Below are 21,584 nucleotides of genomic sequence, written 5' to 3' on the forward strand. Positions count from 1 at the left end.
AAATATAATAATAAAAAAAGGGAGCCAAGTAGGGCTCATGCAGGGTTCACGACGGATCCGACCATCTGCTGAATTTTAAAAAGCTACTTAACTTCCATCCTGAACTCCACTGTTCTGTCTGTAAGTCAGTTTATACATTTTTATTTGGACTTAAAAACTGTTTTTTAAGAAAATTTAATTCATATGAAGTACAAAAATCCTGATTTAGCTCTTCTCAAATATCTAAAAGTGCTTTCCAACAATTCATATCTGTTGAAATGACTGGGGAATATGAAGCTGCTCACACACTGAGTTAGCTTTAAAAACCCTGTTGCCAGCGGAAACATATTTAGTCTTATTAATATTTTGTGTTGAGAAACTCCTGCCTATTTTCTTAGCTGTATCCTGTTGGTATTATTTATTTATTTATTTATTTATTTTTTCCTTCTCCTGGGTCAAACCAGCCGCAGATCGAAAATGAATCAAATTGCAATGTTGCCATTTTGTTTGTTTTCCAACTTATTAAAGCTACAAATTGTCCCTATATTCAGCATAATATAAAACTGCAGACACTGTGCCTGAGATAAGATGTTTATTAGTTGAGGATTGCGTCTTGAGGGAACACTGTATTGTTGTGTTCAGTATTTGAGGACAATAGCATTAATCCAAGCCCTTTTCATTGTTACCAGTCTTCCAATCAGACAGCCTGGATTAAGTTGTAAAGCAGTGATTATAATAGTAATATTTCATCACTGTGTGAGAAAACTAAGTGTCCTTGTTGTGAATTAGGTATTCTAACATTCACTTTACCTGTCAAGGAGTGCAGCTGTAGACATTACCTGCTCACAAGTTACCAGAAAAAACGTTTGTAGAAACTTTTTCCTTTGAAATTTTCTTATGTTGAAGTTTAAAGTTGATCTCGTTTAACTCACTTAATGTGTTTACTTTTTCTCAGGTTGTTTCATTTCACTCAGCTTTTATGATGGTATGTTAGGGCCAGTGTAGATAGAAAAAAAAGGGAGTCGTACATTTTGACAAGAAATCTTTCGAGATTAATCTTAGAAATTATTCTTTAAAAACAAATCAATTTCTGAGCTTGAAAAGTGAAAGATTTGTGGAAATAAAAAAAAAGACATTTTGAGATTTCCAGAAGTTTACTAGAAAAAAATGACATTTCTGAGCTCGAAAAGTCAACAATTTGTCAGATATATTTTGAGATTTATCTAAGAAAATTTGTAGAAAAAAAATGTTGACATTTGGAAATTTGAGTTTCAAAAGTGTAAAATCTTCAACTTTTGAAACTCAGAAATTTCATTGCTCTTTCAAGAAAATTTCCAAGATTGATCTAAAAATTTGAGTTTTTTGGCAGAAATGTAGATTTTATGGCCACAATACTGCATTGTAGACTTTCACAAGTAATTATGTTGGTCAAAATCTTTCAGGTCAAGCTCTATTAAATTGTTATAATGTTGTCTTACTCCATCAAGGTAGATGAAGTGTTATTGTTCAGAGTTTAAGACATTCATCTTGATAAGAAGAGGCTTTTAGAATAATGATAAAAAAGTATGCATAAAAACAAGTAAAGTGCTGATCTAAATTTACAAACTTACCAACTTCAAAGTGGAGCAAACCTTCTTACTAGAATTTCCACTGTGAAACTTTTCATGTTTCTTGTGGGAAATCTGGCATTGCTTAAGAGCTATGTATACCAATCTGAGAAGTGAGTTTGAGCTAATATTTCATGCTACTCATATCTCAATACGCCAAAGAACCACAGGGGAAATCCAGAAAAGTAGAGCTGTGGTGTTGGCTGTTAGCTGGTGCTCTGAATTCTCCAAATGGACCCATTTTACTTTTGAAATACCAAATAAAGTCGCTGCCTCTTCATCTGCTGACATCTTAACTAATTTCAGTTTCCTGATGCAATGAATCACAATTCAAGTAGGAACATGGTTTAGATCCTACTGTGGACTATTTGTGTATTTTTACTGTCTGTGACACAAAATACTGTGTTATAGCAGTTTAGGCAGACATGTCTAAATGTTCCTCTGGTTCTTCGAAAGCTTTTGGTGCAGGTATAGGTGTTGCACCACACTGTGAATCAGAGTCCTTCATCGTCAGCAGCTGGTTGCTATTTTGGTCTTCATTCGCCGGCTCGTTACTGAGCATTTTTAGACGCTCTGAGGCTCGTCAGCTGTCACTTCAGCTTGTTCTCCGGCTCTCGTTCTTCAGCACGCAGTCGTTATTGTGAAGTCATTACACCGCGCTGCGGATCTCTCTTCGCTCCTCCTGAAATCTTCTCTCATGAATCATTTACTGCACAACGGCACAGCAGCAGTACGACAATGCCCCGATGCCCAGACTCACTCGCTTTTTATACTGGAAAACACATTCACTAACGGAACCAACAGAAGCTTTCATCTCTGCTGCAACTTTTTTAATGAAGTGATTATCAATGAGTTTGATTCCTTGAATCAGTGGTGCTTTGAATGTCTGTCATCAATTAATTAATAGTAGTTAATCACATTTAATCAAAAGCTATACATCGACGAAATGAGCAACAATTTCAATTCAAAAACCCTTTTTGCTTCAAATGATTCAATAAATAGATGTACAAGCTCAACAGCAAAGATGTTAATTTTTAATGTTATTTAGGTTATTTAACCACCAGACTGGTGCAAATGAAGAATAGCATCATAATGTGACGTGTAAAACACAAAAAAGCTGATTTTACATAATACTGCCCCTTTAAAAAATAAAATAAAAAAGCTGTCATTTTCCTTCTGTTTTGCAGACATGCTTGTTTTGGTTTGTCAAATAAAATCCCAGTAATTCACATTTAAATTGGCGGCTGTAACATGATAAAATGTGGTGTGAATACTTTTGAAATCGAATTTCCTTGTTCCTGTATTTTTCCAAATCTATCGACCAAGTTTACCTCCATCCGAATGGAGAAGTGAGCAGAAAGTGTTTGTCCCTCTTTCTGATTGGAAATCCTCGTCTCATCAGCTGATTGACTCTGATGCGATGCAGGCCAAGCCTCGCTCCAAGTGAACACACAGCATCCCACAGTCCTCTGGGTTTCCTCCATGTCCCGCTGGAGCTGGCGCTGCCGGCGCTTTAACAGCTCTCCTGGTGCGCTGCTCACTTCCCTGCAACAAGGCAGATGCGTCCCAGGAAAGGGTCAAGAGCATTTTATGGACGATTAGACCCACAGAACTCCATTTCATCTTCTCATCAAAGTATACAGCGCTCCTCTGACAAGTTGCTGCTTAACCACCGGTGCTAGTTTGGTTAAAGAAAAACTAAACTTCTTGGATTTAAAAGTCTATAACACTGAATAACACCAATTTCTTTTAGAGGGAGAGACAGATTATGTTTCATCTTCAAGGTTGGAAAAAGTTGCGAATAACTGGATAAATCGATTTTATCAATCTAGATTTTTGTTTTCTCTAATGCGCTCCTCGGGTTTCCACTCTTTAGAGAGATGTCGGCACGCACATGGTTTTTTTTTGTTGTTTTTTTTTACAGCTTCTATTTATTTGGACTTTTCAGATCAACTCTACTTCAAAATGTAAAGGTCAGGCTAAGTTTTTTGTAAAATATATGAGAAGTTCTACATTTTCAAGAGTACAGTTAAATAATACAAGAATAAAGTCATATGATAAAGTCTTTATATCACCAGAATAAAATTGTAATATTTGGCAAATGATATTACTTTATGAAAAATCCAACACAAAAAATAACTAATTTATTATCCTATCGTTTAATTTTTTTTCTAACAAAATTTCGTCTTTATTCTGATAATATTATGGCTATGTTCTCGTAATTGTCACCATTCCCTGATACTACGTCATACAACTCATAGAAGGGATGATTGAAAATATTTGTCACGTCATTTACTTTTCTTTTTTAGAAAATAAAGCGAGAATTAAACTAAATAACTAAATTAAAATCAGAAATTGTATCTGGTATAAAAAGTTAAAAGTTTAAAATAAAATCCATTTTATTTTAAAGCCACATCACCCAGCCCTTCTGGATAATAAATAAAAAATATAGTAAGAAAATCTTAAGTTAATTTCGATAAAGGGGTGATGTTTGGTCTAGCTGTTTTGATTTTACTAGCATTTTTTTTTTATTGGTTAGACCGTATGAACCAAAGGTCATCAGACCATTGTTTGGACTCATTTAATCTCACAGGTTTGCTCCATTTTCAGACCCCCAGACCTTCACTTCCTGCCCAGATGTCGACTCTAGCGAGGAGCCGTGCGGCTCTGCCAAAATCTCCTCAGTGAGATGTGTCCCGATCTTTATCTTGTTGCCATTTGTTCACAAGCCATGGGTGGGAGCAGCAGTACTCACAGCGTCCAGTGGGCCCTTCAGTTGTCAAACATTTGTGCGGGGAAATGTGATAGACAGCCTTTTGTGACATTCTTGAGACGGTCGTGAAAAATGACAATAATGGGCTGTGGCATTTGAGGTAAAGGCCACCGTGTTTCACATGTCAGGTCTCAGAAAAGCCTCGAAAAAAGGTTTTTCCATTAGCACCTGTTGTTACTTGTAGGCGTTTAAAACACCTGAGCTTTGTGTATTTCTCCAGGTTTACATCCATACATAAGCAGATCACACATCATACTGTTATGGGACTTCTAGGACTTTATTTGATCCATCTTTTGAAATTATGGAATGATTATGCAACATACAAGTTCAAGAATTGGACACATAAGTTTGAATTTATTGTGTATTTTCTCAGTTCCACACAGATTGACAATTCTACAGATACTCTCTCATGCTAAAATTTGACGTTTGAATTGATGGATGATGAAGCCCATAGACTTGGCAAGAGAAACCAGATGTGTTTTATAGCCGCTAACAAGCTTCTGGATTAATTCTGTGCATTTGACCACTCCTCTTGGCAGAGTTGATGGAGTCCATCTAAAGTGGTTGCTATTCTAGCTATGGTGATCGAGCTATGGACACTTATTTTGGTCTTCTGTGTTTTCTTTTTTGAGGGCCAAGGTATCACTGGTGTTTGAAGTCCTCTGAGCTTCCAAGTTCGGTGTTGACACAAACAATATTGAACTTATAAAAGAGTGACCCGGCTGTGCAGCTCCAAGAGATTGGGCAATGAGTTTGTCCAACTTGCTATCTTTGGAGTTTAAGGCAAAGGCAACGTTAGGTATTCTGATTTAACAAACCATATTGCCATTATCATACATTGTACATGTAATAGTAAAGTGTGCATACTTCAAAGTATGCTGGATGATAAATTGCCAAATTATTGCAATACACAATAACATTGTCATTTTTGAGACTATTTTCAATGAAGATAATATAATATATAATAACGCAAGTCTGCTCTTGCAAAGACTTTAATAAACTTTAATTTTGAACATAACGCTTCACACTGGAACTGAAAGATATTTTTTTAAACATCCAAAACACAACCAAAAAACGATAAATGAAAAGGATTAGGAAGTCTCTAAACAAAATTGCCTTCCAACAAATATTAATCATCAGAACGACAATTATTGAGCTCATTTTTATTCGTCATGCAATTGATGATTAATTGCTTATTGTGACAGGCTTACTTCAGCCCTGGGTAGAATAAAACTGAGAAGTTGTCTTGTGAAGCCTAAATGTCCGACATCTGATATGAATTTATACATTGGACTGTATATGGAGCCTGTTGAGTTTCACAGGCTTCCTGTAATGCTGTAAAACTCACATGTGCACCAAACATCCTCTGGTGATTGATGAATAACTAGAGGCAGTTTTGAGGAGCTAGTCTTTGTGGAACATTTGAAGAAGACTTTGTATTTAAATGAACTGAATTAACATGGTAAAGAACAGACAACATGACAAACCGCTAAAGTCCTGCACACACTTTTTTTTTTTGTGTGAGGATAATAGATGTGTGTGGTCAGGTGCTGTTTTCCTCCAGCTTACTCCAAGCAGTGCCAGCTCATTACAGCAGGAGCTATTTTTAGCTGAGTGTGATTGAAAAAGGCTCCTGAGGGGCGGAGGAGCCACAGAGGTGGGTGGGGGGGTGTGGATCGAAAATAGGGGCCGCTCCGGCTCTGGCGGAGGAATCAGGCACGCCTGTGGCATGTGACGGCATTGCCGAGATGATTCCTCGAGGGGGAACGCATTTTAAGCTTTCACTTCCACACCGGCAACCGCACAGCGCCGGCGGAGTCCGAAGGAAAATCGAATCCACGTTTATGATACGACATGTCAACGGCCTCAGCAGCAGAAAACACTGCTGCAGAGGAGACGCACTCATCCAGCAGGCGTCTTGTGTTTTTGTTTTTGCTAACAGTCGGTGAGAATTAAGCCAGTCTGTTGAAATGAGGCTGGAATCAACATGCCGTTGCTTTCATTCTGCCTCCAGCCCAGCATGAGTTCGTTTCTCCGCCGCTGTGGAGGGCAGCTGTCGCAGACTGACTCCACTGCTTCCCTCCAGGATCTGCAAATGTTTAGAGTGGGAATTTGTGTCTTCAACTTCCCATTGCAACCAGCAACTTTGATTCACTGGTGTTTCCCACAACACCTGTTGTCACTTTATGACAGTAAACCTTGTTGTACCAGTAGCTGTTAAGTCGCAGGTTTCCTTGATTGTTTCTCTGTTGGTATTATTTATCAAGCTTTTTTTTTTTTTTTTTGTCTGACTGAAGAGATTTTGCTTCTGGAAAAACAAGATCTCCCAACGGTTCCGACATCCTCTACCCTGGTATAATCCTGACGCCTTGTAGGAGGGTTCTGTGTTCTTGTGTCTCACAGAGTTTAAAGAAGCAAAAGGCATTAAAAAAGCAGAACCTCCAGCTTCTGACAGCGACGCAAACAGCAGGACCTCTGCTGCTGTTGGGGAGCAACATGGCTGAGACAAGAAGTTCTCTTGCTGCTGTTACTCATTGCAGCTCCTTCTATGGATGTTGTGTGCACACACTAATCGTAGCCCGCTTGCAGGGTGACCGAATGTATCTGATATAATGAAAACAAGAGGCAAAAAAACAGCAGTATACATTAGTTTTCATAACCATATATATTAATGTTGCAGTAAGTTTTTCCTTGTCCACACAGACGATTTTAGGCGTGTGCGCAAAAGTTTTGTTGGTCGTTTAGGCTCTGCGTTCACATGAATTCGGCAATGTTTCAGAACGACATTTTTATGTTTCCAAGTCGCATGATATCATAAATGTTGATTCATATCCATCCATCCATTGTACTGGGTTTCAAAAAAAATTTTTTTGGATGTTTTTTCATTGTTTTTTCAACTGAATTAGGGTTATTTTGTGCCGCTGAATCCAAAAATAACATCCATTTCTCTCAATCAGGTCAGGTTTTTATTTTAATTTGATTTAGAGAAATCAGATCTTCTGACTACAGCTGATCACATTTTGTGACATCATCAGTTCATTTCTGTTAATATTTATCATCCAATAAAAAGCTTTTAGGAGAAAAAGCTTTTAGTGTATTAATTAAATGCTACAAACTTGGATTTCTGTAAATTGTATAATAAACACTGATGGTGGTAAACATATAGATTGAATATCACATCTTCACTGTGTAAAATTCTCCGTCTCTTCTCTCTCCTGCTGCTCTTCACTCATTGATCAGATCCTCAGAAAACTGATCCAGATGTGAGAACAACTCCTGCATTTTGATGCTCATGTTGCTCCGTAGTTCAGAAAGTTGACCTGATTGAGCAAAACCAATGTGATTTTTGGATTCAGCTCATCAACATGATTATGCAACATACAAGTTCAAGAATTGGACACATAAGTTTGAATTTATTGTTTCTCAGTTCCACACAGATTGACAATTCTACAGATACTCTCTCATGCTAAAATTTGACATTTGAATTAATGGATGATGAAGCCCATAGACTTGGCAAGAGAAACCAGGTGTGTTTCATCAACATGAGCTGAATGTGCATTTGTATAGCACATTTCAGCAGCAAGGCATTTCAAAGTGCTTTACATAATTAAAATAAAAACAGCATGTGACATGGAATAAACAGTGAGAAAGAGAGAGATTTTGTAAAAAAAAAAAAAAAAAAGATTAAAAAAGATAAAAACATTTAAACCCTTTTAGGACTTCAGTTGAACATCGAGGAAAAACCCAGACAATTTTTTTGGCTGTTGACCAGTGATGTCTTCCGTTTGTCTTAGATGGGGTCACGGGGTCAGCAGGTCCAGGAGGGAACCTGCAGCATGTTGCAGAAATCAAATTCCACTTGAGTTTAATCATTAAGTATCTTTGTCTTTTGCGGATCATCCTATTCCATTTTTATTTGTCTTGCATGACATTCCAACTTCAATGAATTCGAGGTTGTATTAGACTTCTTGATTTATTCTTTTATTGCGGAGAAAAATCTGATGGGAATCTCTGGTTTCCTCTTGACTGTAACAAATCTTCAAATGTATTGAATTCTTCTTCGTGGCCTTTAGCGTCTCTGTGTCAAATTTCAGGTCATTATAGGAGATACTCTGAGACATTTTACTAAATGCCAAAAATATCAACCTTGTCTCGGTGCTGGTGGAAAGATCACAGGCGTGTCCCTGGATGGCACTTTCAAATATCAGAGCAAGTTAAAAAAACAAAACACACACACACACACACACGCATACGCACACGCACAGAATGTGAAATAAAGCTTTTCACTTACAAATAAGTGACTTTTTAGAATAGAGTTGCTTGGTTGACAGTAATAATAACTTCTCTGTGATGTGGCTGTCAGAGTGCTGTGCTCCGTCCATTATGTTGTAATCGGCCGTACGCCCAGCAGGCTCAGAGTCGCTTCACCTTGGCTCCCGCCTCCCTTGAAGAAGCAGTTAGAGAGTAAAAACAATCAGGAAATAGGTGAAGTGTGTTGTGGGAAGCCACAGCCAGAGCCTCCATCAGCGGAATGTGTGGAGATGATATACACTGCGCTGGAAGAAAAGCTGAACATCTCCTTCCCTGAGTCAGCTAGTGTTCCTCAGCATAAACTGCCACTTCTAATTTGCCCCCACCCCTGTACTTTGCCCATTTGGCTGCTCATGACATTCCCCCCTTCTTCCATCCCTGCCTCCTCTCCATGGAAACGCCTCGGAGTGCCACTGAGTGATCCCCCTTGTCCATTTTCCCCCCATTACGATGGAACGCAGCCAGAACAATCTCACCTAGGCCACCCAGCTGCCACCCCTCTCCCTTTTAAACCCTTTTAGGATTCCGAATCGTCCATTTCCCATCATTATACTTCCATTTCATTAAGCAGCACAATAGCAGCCTTGCGGTGCATTTATTATTTCCGCCTTGATGGCTCCTATCGTGGAGCAAACTTTGTGTAGATTGAACGGCGAGTAGCAACACGCTGCGCAGGACCTCTGACCGCAGCCTGTTGCTTTAATGAGCTGCTCATGCGGTTCCACATCAGCCCTGATGTAACTTCCTTCTCCTTCCTGTGTTCTGTTGCAGACTTTGGAGGCGGTGCTAAACTTCAGGTACTCCGGTGGAGCGGGCAAAGTGGAGGGCTACTACAGGGAGCTGTCTCTGGGCGTCCATGTAGACGTGGAGCCGTCTGTGTTTTTTACCAGAGTTAGCACCCTTCCTGCTACCAGGTAACACACACATGAACCATGTTGTATTTTCTGTTTCCACATGAAAACCGAAAATGGCTCCAACACGTTGCTATTACTCCCCCAGGGCTGTAGGTGGGGCTAAGTTTAGAGAATGGGACATGCACATAGAGCCTCCATACAGCTTTGTTCACTTTGTTGATGAACAACAAAGTGAGAGTGAAGTCTTTTGTACGGAGTCATGACAAAGTTGAGCTTCTTCTCCTTGTCACGTTGGATTATCAAACTAATGAGTTACAAGACAAGCATGTAATCAGCTGCTGTTGTTATGGGTAACGCATTTGGCACATTTGATGTTGTAGGTCATATTAGAGTTGTGTTAATATGTCGGCGTCAATTTCGCTGCACACATGAATACTGGAGGGTGAAATCTTCACTGAGGAACTTGTTATAGATACCTTAAAACTCTGTTTCCTGTTTTTCAAAAAATACTTTATCGACACAAATCTGACGTTTCATCTAGATTTTCCAAAAGCAGCTTTGATGCATATTGGGGACCCTGATGTGTCCCAGTTTCACCCTTCTTACTGTGTAGTTAAGTTGGGCAATGCATCAATACCCATAGCAAAGACCTTTGACCCTTTTCCCATATCAGCTCAATCACTATCTGTTCTAACAATAACATGTTCTGTGTTTCTCCATGTTGGTAGCTGTAAATTACAATTAATCTTTAATGTTTTACAGGAGGGACTTCTCTCTGGGTTTAGACTCTTTATCCAAGTAAATGTTAAACTCACTTCTCTTTGAGTCATTGGTGTTCCAGCTTCTAGGTTCCAGGTTCTGTGTTTATTTCTCAACATCATAAATACGTTTCTTTCACATGAGTGTGACTGTATGGATCAGGTGGTTGAAACTTGGACATAATTAAGAGTCTTAGCATGGCGGTCTTCTGTCTATTAGCATCTATCGTGTTTCAGCAACGCTATGTCTAAAATGATCTCAGACTTATCTGTTTTTGGAAGAACGTCAGATTGTTTTTATATTGTCATGGCTGTTTTCTTGTTCTGATTAGTGAGAAGGAATATCAAAAGGATTTTGAGATAAGTCTCAAACATACTTCATGCTACAAACTATAAAAGGGCCTTAAAACATTCAATGTTTACCCTGTGCAGCTGTAGAGATCCTATCGGTTCACACTTGTATTTTTCCTGGCTTTACTCATCTTCTGAACTCCCTGACTTTTATGAAAAACCTCCAAGCAAAAGAGACGGATCATGGACGAGTAACGGCCTCTTGAGGTGAGTCATTAGCCAAAATAATATCTGAAGTTTGAGTCATCCGTCTTGACTCGGCACTAATAGTTATGCCGCTCTGCCCGCTGTACCGTCACCCCTGTCATTGCGTCTCCCTCACCTCCTATGCTCGCCTGGTATTTTCTGCCTCACTACTTTGACACACAGTATCTGTTGGCGCTCAGCCAAAGCTCAAAACATTTCAGACGTGTTGAAAGTAAAGGCTTCAGGGAGATTTGGGCAGACTACCTGCAGATTTCCAAAACTCTTCCCGAGTCGAACAAACTTTGTGTTTTCTCGGTACCATGTCTAGAGTGACTCTCTGGGCTTTACAGACCCACAGTAAGAGGTCCTTGACATGCACTGACCTAAATGAGGACAAACTTCTCCAAAAATCTGTGGCAGTAAACAACATTGCAGAATGTACTTGGCTTTGAGACAGACTTCTCTATCTGGTGTAGCTGCAGAAAGCCCTGGAGAATCAAGAATCTGTAAAGTAAAAGGGATTTTAACTTTACCACCTTGCAAGGGCATGTTTAGTGTGTAAATATTTTCACATTACAGCCCGAAGCTTCACCAAATTTCATTGGGATTTTGTGTGATAAACTAGCCTGGCTGTTGAGTCGTACCCAATTTCACTTTCACTTTCAATTTCAATTTGTCTTGGAATACGACAATCCGCAACCATGTGACTGTTTGCAATATTTCAGCTTTGGATAATATGATCCTTATTATTAGGGACGCACAATATTATTGGCATGGTATGAATATCGGCCGATATTAGCTGTAAAACTTAATATTGGACATTAGCTATTCCATCAAAATAACTCACCAATATAAAAGCCGTTGTTTTTAAATGAGAAACCAATGATAATGATGCCTGCAGCATCATTATCTGCATGTGATGTCATGACATCACATGACGTTGACCTAATCTGATCACGGTGGGAGAGCAGGACCAATTGAAAATGTCAGCATTGTTTAAGTGTCGGAAACTTGTAAAAGAACTACTATTTGCTGATGTTTTGTGATGTGAGGAGGAACAACAACAAAGTCCTGCAACACTTCGAACCTCATTAACCATCTCAAGAACCACCATTACGACCATAGCAATGAGTTCATGGTGGCCAAAGGTGAGAGCGAGAGAGTGAAGAACTGCAGAGTACTTGCGTATGTATATCTATATGGACAGAAGATATCTTTTATGACTGTAGGCTGCTAAGTACATGAACAGGGTTGGCAAGTATAAGCTTTGGCTTCAGCCTATTCCTTTTTTGGTAAATTATGGGTTTGTTTATTATTATTGTTTTTGTTTCCTGTGTTTAATGTTGATAATTTACAAAAATAAAGTGAACTGAACTCAACTGAGAAAAAAAACCAACTCACCAATGGTCCATTCTACAAGCCTTGGATAAATATCAGTATCGGGTATTGGTTATCGGTTGTTGGTATCGTATATCGACCAAAGACCCAATATTGTGCATCCCTACTTATTATAGAGTGCTATAAGGACCACAATTCCTTTCATGCTGATCCTGATTTGTGATGTTGTTACGGCCAGAAAACAATGAGAACATTCGGAAGAAAGTCTTTTTTTTTTTTCCCCCCAGTTTGACTAACTATTTGTGCATTGCTCAGTAGTGGTGGGCTCTCCTACTTTGCCCTTTTTAATTCCATCTGAAAGCAGTGCGTTTCAAATGTTACCCCAGTATTGGCCGCGAGATGAAAGTCCAAGATTAAATGTTGCTATCAAAGTGCAACACCACATGCAGGTGTGCAGGTTGTTATTAATCCAGATTATGCCCTTTGCTTGAAAACCCCATTGTTTTGTTTATTTAGTGATGACTCAAGACTTTTGCTCTGCAGCTTTTCTATTAACAGTTACTTTGGTTTATTTCAGTAAAACAGTGTTTTTGCTTTGGGTGAGCAGGCTGTCCTGGTGTTTTTTTTTTTTTTTTTACGTATTCCCGCCTCCCCTCAGCCAGACGGCCGGCTTGTGTGTGACAGAAACATCTGAACGAAAAAAACATTCATGTGCATCAGCTGCAAAGGTAAAATTCAGTCTTAATCTTTTCCCCCTGCATCCCCGCAATCTGTTTTTGCAATTACAGAGTACTTTATGTATCCGGCTCTAAACCAATTACAGAGGCATTTGCAGCACTGAACACAGGTGTCGGTGTAAAAACATCGAACGTGAATTGCAGCAGCAACATTTTATATGCAACGATCTTGCTGCAGCTTCAGTTTTTATATCGCTCGTCTGATCATTGAACGCTACTCTAAGTACTACAGAATTAAGGGATGAAGAGATAAACGACCAGTTTAACTCACATCAGTGGCTTTCAAGACAGAACTGTTCCAGGTTTTAAGTAGGAAATATGACAACATCGGGTTTCTCTAATAAATGTTTCATTTTTTCTGCTTCAGTGTTTTATTATTGACCGACAAATTCAGCTGAGTGGGTGTACGTAACATTCCCTAGCCACCTACATAATTTCATATTTATTACATGTATAATCTATACATATGACAACTGAACCTGTATTTAATAGTTAACCCATCAATATAGTATCGATTTAATTTTCACTGCAGTGGATGAATAATTTCTTCTTTAAATTTGACCAAAAAGAAACACTAGCATCAATAACAAAAACACCAACAATAATTGAGCAGTAATATAATACATTATATCCCACTATAATCATCTGTATATATGATCATTTGAACGGTTTTATGTTCAGTCATTGTCCAAGTTAATATTCCACAGTTTGATTTCACTTACTGATTCACAAATGTTTTTGAATTTGCATATTTTTAACCGTGATTTCCCTCCATAATTTTTTTATTTGCTCAAAGTTGTTCATATATGGCTTTGTCTGTCTGTAGTTTCACTTTGTCAATGAATTTTGATGATTTAGATTTTACAAATAGTGTGTTGGTGCTTTTAAACAGCACACATTATGTAGCTAAAAGTTCCAGAATGTTGTCTGTCATTTCCTTTGTTTTAGTTTTAGATCAATGTTTACAGTTTGCTTAGCCTTACGACTCCATCTTTGACGTTACACCCAGATGCATAATGATCCGTCCAACATTGGCTTCGGAGGCTAAAAATGTCCCCGTCATTGGCAGCACCCTTAATCCTCCACTGCTGATTAAGCCCAAAGCATTTTGCGGGTTGGAAATACGTCAATGTGTTGTTGTGCCGTGGTCGGATTGCAAAATCAGCACTTATTGATCATGTTTTGCAGAATTGATCGAGGCGTGGGCCTAGGACTCATCAACGTTGCTATTTTTAGAAACTCAACTGGTGCGTCAGATATTTATGGGCCTTTAACAATGTAATCCTGAAGCTAATGTCCACCCAGTTTTGACAGCACAGTCTGATTGATTCCCATCGATTTGCTGTGTAGACCCAGACCACAATCGGAATAGAGGTAGAAATACTTTTGTTTGATTAACTATTGAACATTGAGCTTGTCAGATGTTCATACCTAAACGGGACGGAGTGTCTAATATTCAGAGCTTCATTTGAGGTACATTAGGTACTGATATATCATTGATGGATGATTTGCTATTGCACTGAACGATCATAAAATCTGCTTCAATATGTGTTCTGCTGAAGACGCTGGGGACAATTTGGCTCCTTCTCCGCCTCTCTCCGTTATCAGAGAGTAATGTAAAAGTTGAGGCCGTAATGGAGACAAATAGTGTGAAGCGCTATTGGCGGTTTTGAATTATTTAGTTAGCTTAGATCTCTGCCTTGCTTTGTAGCCAGATAGAATACTTATCAAAATGATTCAGTGCCATGATTCGGTTAATACCGACTCGAACGGCGCAGTGAGCTTTCATCTCTGGCCTCTCTGCTGCAGTTCTGAACTTCACTCTCCTTTCAGCCTAATTTGACCTCATTAAGGTCTTTTTAATTTAAAACCCTTATCAAAAACAGTGCAGTCTGTAATGCCCAGGTCCAGTTTCTCTGTCTGCTCCTTTAGTTTATCTCGGGGACTCGACGCATGAGTAATGATGCCCTGTTTCCTAACTTTGTGCTCTGATTGATCGCCTCTACTAAACTGCCCAGACAATAAATTAGCAACTCGCCCCGTTCTCGCCCGTTAATCAGGCCTTTCGACAAAGTCACCAAGATGGCTCGGAAAACGCGCGCAGCCCTTTAATGATATGCTCTTTTAATTGCTGAAGCAGTTTATTAGAGGTTTGTGCATGCTAAAACCACCAGCAACCCCGAGGTTTAGGAGCTTGTTAGGAAAGAGATCAACGGACGAAGGAAACATTTGATTTCACTTTTCCCAGCTGCTGCTTTTTAGTTCACTGATCACTTTAATGTTGATACTGGAGCTTATTTTGACTTGATTCAGGCCAGTTAGCAGTGTTAAAATATGTTTTAAGAAGGGGTGAACTGATTGCAGTTTTCTGGCTGATCGCCAATTACCGATCTTTTAAAAAGCTTAACCTGCTGATTCTGATTTTGGCCAATGCCAATTTTTTTCATTTGAAATGTTGCTTAATATAGCAAGAAAGGTGTTGAGTTGGTAACAGTGAGGTCACTATTGTTAATTGTAAACGTGGAGACATAACTTGGAGGGCCGGTCTGTCTGTCAAACCTTTCTCACCAGAGAGCAAAAGAGAGCAGTGGTTGATTCCGAGACCTTTGCCAAGCTAGATAAGATCGGTGAATGAGATCGGCTTCACATGTAAAAATCTGCCGATCACCGATCTCCCAAAATCAAGAAAATTGGCACCGATAAATTGGCTGGCTGATAAATCGATGCGCCCCTAGTTTTAAGGGTTTATAAAACTGTTTTAAAACCACCAATCTTTTTTTTTTTGTCAAAAATCGATCAATCAAGTTTATTTGTATGAAACATTTCAGTAACAAAGCAGTTCAAAGTTCTATACATCATTAAAACATGGTGCCATAATTAAAATCATCAATACGCATGCAGTATGTTGGCCAATATTCCAGGTATTATGGGTCAAATGTATTGAAAACAGAATAATAAATGAAAGTTGTAGCTGACATGACTATAAGTGTAAGGATCTGTTGGTCATGCTATTTTAGCAGCACTCACAATTTAGTTTTTTTCTTCTCTGTGAAAAAACCCCCCAATTTGATCATGTTAAAGTTGTTTTTTATTTTATTTAGATTTTATAACTTTAGTGACCTTTATTAAACTTGGGCAGAAAGAAAGTAGGGAGGAAAAAATACAGCAAAGCTTCCAAGGTCATTAATCGACTGGAGGCCGGCGATGAGGGCCGTTAGCCTCTGCATGTAGCTCCTCCTCTGTTACGCTACATCACAGGTTGCCCCACATTTTGGTTGTGATTTTTGTGTGTGTGTGTGTTTTATATGATTAAAAGTTTGACATCAGTACCTCTACAGTATAAAATGATAAAGGTTTTAAAATGTCTTGTTGGCTACATTATTTTTGCAGCACCATCACAGTGTGTGACATGCATAGAGCTTCATTTGAGAATAGAAATGTAAACATATTCCGGACTTCTTATTGACTACCAAAGTATAGGAAGCAAATTTGGTCAGATTTCTGCAAAATAACTGTGAATACAGCAGAAATGTTTCCAGACCTAATGAAAGTGCTGAAAACAGCTTTGTTGTACGATTTCCATATTTCTTCCGTTTTGGACCTGCATGTAGTGTGCGTATTAGCAAAAAGGTGTTTACCAATTAACATAGGAAGGGAGAAAAAAAAATCCAGTGCTGTCTCCACAGTGTAGCTTTTTAGCTCTCTTCCTTTTCCCAACGCTGAGGAGTGTTCCCCGGCGAGAGCAAACATCTCTCAGAAAAGTTCCCGCTGTGAGTGGCCAATGGTGAGGAAGGTCTGACTAATGAGAGAAAGCCTCAAAAGGTCGTTGAAAACAAGATGTCCACTGAACTTCAGACAGAGCCTGAGCCGTGGGCAAAGGATAAAGCAGCAGACCGTTATTGGGAGAAAGACACAAAGAGGTCGATTTGAAAAACCGTCTTTGATCAACTCCACCGTCCACTACTTGTCAGACAGTAAAGCTCTTGGACTGTACAGCTGGTCAGAACCCTTCACAGGCAGCAGCAGAACATGGTAGGGAACATATATAAAACCCCACTTTAACTTTAATGGAGGTTGACGTTCTCATACTGAAGTCCTGTGTGTAGAGCGAAATGGGTTGCCCATGGTGCCGATCACAAACTGAGTGACAGCAGCAGCCTGCTTTGTTTTGCTAATTCACTTACTGAGGTGATCAAATGTGAGCTTTCCTGTTTTAAGCTGACAGCAGTGAAACAGAAATGAATCTCTGCAGCACTACTATTAAAACTTGTGTTGGACATTTTCTGTGTTAACAGTTTTCAGAGTGCAATCCTCCCTTTACTCCCCTCACATCCAACAGTTTGGAAAATATTGTTCTGTTTTTTAACAGCTTTATCAGCTTTATCAAAATGGATATTTTTAAGCAGAGTGTGAAAATTAGACGAGGCGTCTACCTCAAAACTAAACTGGTTCCTCTTGAGAGAAACCTGCTAACTAAAAGATCTGGCTTTATATGTGAGAAGGAGAATCTTAAATGTTTCTTTGGATTTAACAGGGAGCTGATGAAGGGAAGCTAACATAGAAGAAATAAGATTTCTCTTTTTCATTTTCATCAAAACTCCTGCTGCAGGTGTTTGGGATCAGCTGAGGGTTTTAAACAGCATTTTATGAACTTCCTGATGGGAGATAGCACAATGTCTAACAATGTCTAACACCTTGAACATAACATCCTGGTTGTTTCTATTTGTTTTGATTTTTTTCCCCACTAAGAATTCAGATTTTTCTTTAAAAATTCTGACTTTTTTTTTTCAAAGAATTCTGACTCCCCCCCTCCACCCCTTCAAAAATCTGACTTTAATCTTTAGATATTAAAATCAGAATTATTAGACAGAAGTCAGAATTATTATTTTCTTTTTTTAGTGGCCCTAATCCTCCTCCATGAAAGAATTGCTGTAGTCCTGACTTCAAGTAACAAATGACTAGTTTTCCAGCATCTCTCCTGGACAGGATGTCTCTGATTTTGACAATCTTCTGGAACGGGCCTGCTGACAGCAGAGCCGTTCTGAGTGTCTCAACCGACTAAAAATTGGGGTAATGACAATAAATGGTAATAATACTGAACCCTGCCCCTCTTTCCTACATAAATAATTTAAGAAAAATATGATAGGGCAGCATAAATACTTCCCAGCCAGTTATATTGAGGCTATAATTCCCCTGGACAATTATTTTTATGAACTTTAATGGACTTTAAAACTATAGCATCTGCAAATAAATTAAGAAAGTCTGTACTTTTAGTTTTATTTAAGACTTATTAAACAAATAAGCACAACTGAACAAGTTTAGAAGTATAAAATAACTTCCTTCCAACATCCTTGCATTTTTAAAAATCCTCTTCAGAATGAGCTGTTCCTCTTCGACCTGCCGACGCTTCAACTATTAAAATTTTCTCAACCTCACCGTCTCTTTTACTTCTTGCTACGGGCTGTACGCACAACACAGCGTCTTAAAGGAACATGAGCATAGTCTACCTACACACAGCCAAAAAGAGGACAAAAACAACTTTAATTTTCATTTGTCTTTTAAACACCCAGAATCCCGAAATGGGAAAAAAATTATGTTGGTCATCACCAAAAAATTCTGGTGTTGGTTATGTTTTCTGTTTGTCGCCCAGGCCTAATGTTCATGACTTTTCTAAATGAAGTTGATGGAACTTTATGACTTCAGTTTTCTCTCCTAAGTTCCAACATTTCTGAGGCGACTCTTGTCTAATGTGAAGAACTGTTGTAGCACAAGCTGCTGTTTTTGCAACAATGAAAATCTTTGCCATGCTACACATTACTCACTCTTTATCTGGGTTTATGAATTTATGTGTATGTTCAAAAAGTTTCATAAGAAATCCCAGCCCAGATCATGAAACACTTTTTATTGTTCTTCATAAAACCCTAACCGTAGCCCTTTCCTGCTCCAGTCATTATTCCTGTGAAGCAGCACTTAATTTTGTTACCTGGTTCTGTTTCCAGACACGCGGGCCTTTCATCCACCTACTTTGGGGGCTAAAATTAACTCTTTGAACACTCAACATGTTGATCTGAATCACAAATTGGTCCTCTTGTGATCTACATGAGAAAAGCAGGCGCGGGATGATGCGCAGATGACCTGCTCCACATAGGTCTTCAAATTTAATGAAAGCACGGCCACCTTTGATGTTCTGACAAGCACTGAGAGTACTTTACACTCCGTCTTCTCTTGATCTCACCGACCCGCTGTGTGCCACGCTGCTGTTTATTTTTAGCAAAGTAATTAGAACCAGACGCATAAACACAGTCCAAGGACAGGCCAGTCATGTTTTTTTTGTTGGTTGGGGGGCGGACGGGGGTCATGTAAAAGTTGTGTTGAATTCGATGCATCGTATCGGCTTTTTTGGCTGAAGTGTTCCTCTCTGTGCCCGCAGCACCCGGCAGTGCCACCTTCTGCTCGACATCTTCAACCCGACGGAACACGAGCTCACAGTCAGCGCCAAGAACAGCGAGGACCTGGTGCTGCATCCCAGCGAGTGTCAGAGGTGAGCTGCAAGTTTATGTGGAAACCTGCAAACATATTACTTAATGTTTCCAGAGGTCATCAAAGGTCAACCAGCCAGTGCACATCTGCAAAATCAAAACGAAATACCACTTCAATCAATTGTGCTACATTTGTGCAGTAAAAATTGTCCTTTGTGCCGCTAACATTTCATCACTTTCCTAAAATAATAGCTTAAGTCATTGTTATTTTGGAAAAATTATGTAGGCCACTATTTCATTAAGATGATGATCTTAAACACATTAATAATTGTTTCCTGAGGTCATCAAAGGTCGACCTCTGAAGGCTTCTGGAAACATGTATAGCTACACTGTTTCCCTATTCGATAGGTCAGTCATGATAAAATCAAAGCACTGATCAACACTCAGCTGTGTCCATTAACACAAACATTAGCTCTGAGTTAGCTGTCCAGCTGCAGCCTCTAAATATCAAACTGCAGCTGGTCAGATATCAAATGTTAAATGACTTCGATCAGGTTGTTTGCTGGAAAACACACTGACATTTTAAAAGTTTAAAATGCTAGCGCAGTGTTTTCTCCTTAAAACAAGCGACTCCCTGGACCAGCCACTTTATTAGGCACACCTGTTCAATTGCATGTTGGCAAGGCAACAAAAAGGAGCATTTGTAGGCCCACAGTCCCTCAAGAGTTTAGAAAACTAGGATAGTTACTTCAAAGTCTTCCTTTTTTCCTGTTGCGGTTTGAGTTTGTCCGCTCATCATTACGTGGCTGAAAAGTCTTGTTACTTCCCAAATTAAACTTCCACACAGATGATTGCTTTTTGACCGCCAGTATTTCTGAGAACATTCCTGGAGTCCATTTAGACTGGTTACACTTGTGGACTGCCCTCATGTTGTCCATCTATTCCGCCCTCTTCACTTTCAATACCTTCATTCCAGAAGTACTTGGTCTCTTTCTCAGAACTGGTCGGTACATCCTAAGTGTTATGTTTTAGTAACGATTGATTGAAGATGTAATAGAATGTCTTCCGGCTGTCAGGCAGAGTTAATATTGGTTCAAGAACCTCCTTATTGCAGATCTTTAACTGTCACGCCGCTTTTTTCCAGTAAAGACTGAATTCAAGAGTGTTGGGGGTTTTTTTTTCGTTCTTTTCTGGCAGTTCTCTCTAAAATCTCGCTTTTTGATATCAAAATTGATTTGATAGCAATCAATTTTTCAACTTTACCAGAAACAGAACAGCACCACCTACTCTTTTTCACTTGGTATCATATATGTCAAGCTATTTTATACAGTTTGAAGTCCCTTTGTTTTTGAAAACTGTCTTTAAATATTATCAATTGGTTTTGATTCAGTTTCTTTCATGGTTTCTTTATATATATATATATATATATATATATATATATATAAGTTGTGTGGAGATTAGGGATGCATGATAGTGGATCTTTGGTCAATGTCCGGAAACTCATTTGGCTGATAACCGATACCAATACCGATATTGTTTTCCTACTTAATGAAACTATATGACTTTGTCTACTGTGGAGTTAAAATACTGCATTATCTTTGTCAGTTTAGCCTGCTACCAAATGCTAATGCTAAAAAGGAGGCTGAAAATGATGTAACACTTTCAACTTGTATTAAGTTTAACATCAAATTTATTCCTGACATCTGGTCTCTAAGACAATGACAACACTCAAACAGTGCAAATTTGACATTGTGCTGTGCTGTAGGCATCACTGTCACTGGTTTGTCATATAAAAACAATTCCTTTTATATCGGTGACTTATTTTGACAGAATGGGCGATGTCCGATATTAAACTTTACAGCTAATAACGGCCGATACTGATACTATGCCGATACTATCATGCATCCCTAGTGGAGATAGAATCATAGCTACATTGCTTTACTAAATTGATGACATTTTGTCACATTACAGCCACAAATTTTAAAATACATAAACATAAAAACATCAGTCTACATGACAATTTGTTTCCATCAAAGTTCTGTACGTAAATTTTGAAGCGTCACATTAGAAATCTCTGATTAAAATGGAAAAATTTGAAAAAGCGGATTCGATTTTGCAAAAAAGTTTCTTGTGCTAGCTTGAGGTGGTTTTTGGCGAACACAGCAAGCTTCCCTGTCCATTGGTTGTTTTGTGCATGAAACCTGAAAAACA

At 38.8% G+C, this 21,584-nt stretch overlaps 1 protein-coding gene across 4 annotated transcripts in view; it reads left to right on the forward strand.

The window, feature by feature from the left end:
* The window catches only part of trappc9 (trafficking protein particle complex subunit 9), a 189,757-nt gene that overhangs the window by 84,793 nt on the left and 83,380 nt on the right, over window positions 1-21,584 (forward strand). For all 4 annotated transcript variants that reach the window (XM_016661912.1, XM_007574313.2, XM_016661913.1 and 1 more), the window contains 2 exons: window positions 9,442-9,584; window positions 19,325-19,435. In XM_016661912.1, coding sequence (XP_016517398.1) covers window positions 9,442-9,584; window positions 19,325-19,435 — 254 coding nt within the window. The remainder of the gene's footprint in view (window positions 1-9,441; window positions 9,585-19,324; window positions 19,436-21,584) is intronic.

This window comes from Poecilia formosa, unplaced genomic scaffold, assembly GCF_000485575.1.
Source record: "Poecilia formosa unplaced genomic scaffold, Poecilia_formosa-5.1.2 Scaffold349, whole genome shotgun sequence".
Taxonomy (NCBI): Eukaryota; Metazoa; Chordata; class Actinopteri; order Cyprinodontiformes; family Poeciliidae; genus Poecilia; species Poecilia formosa.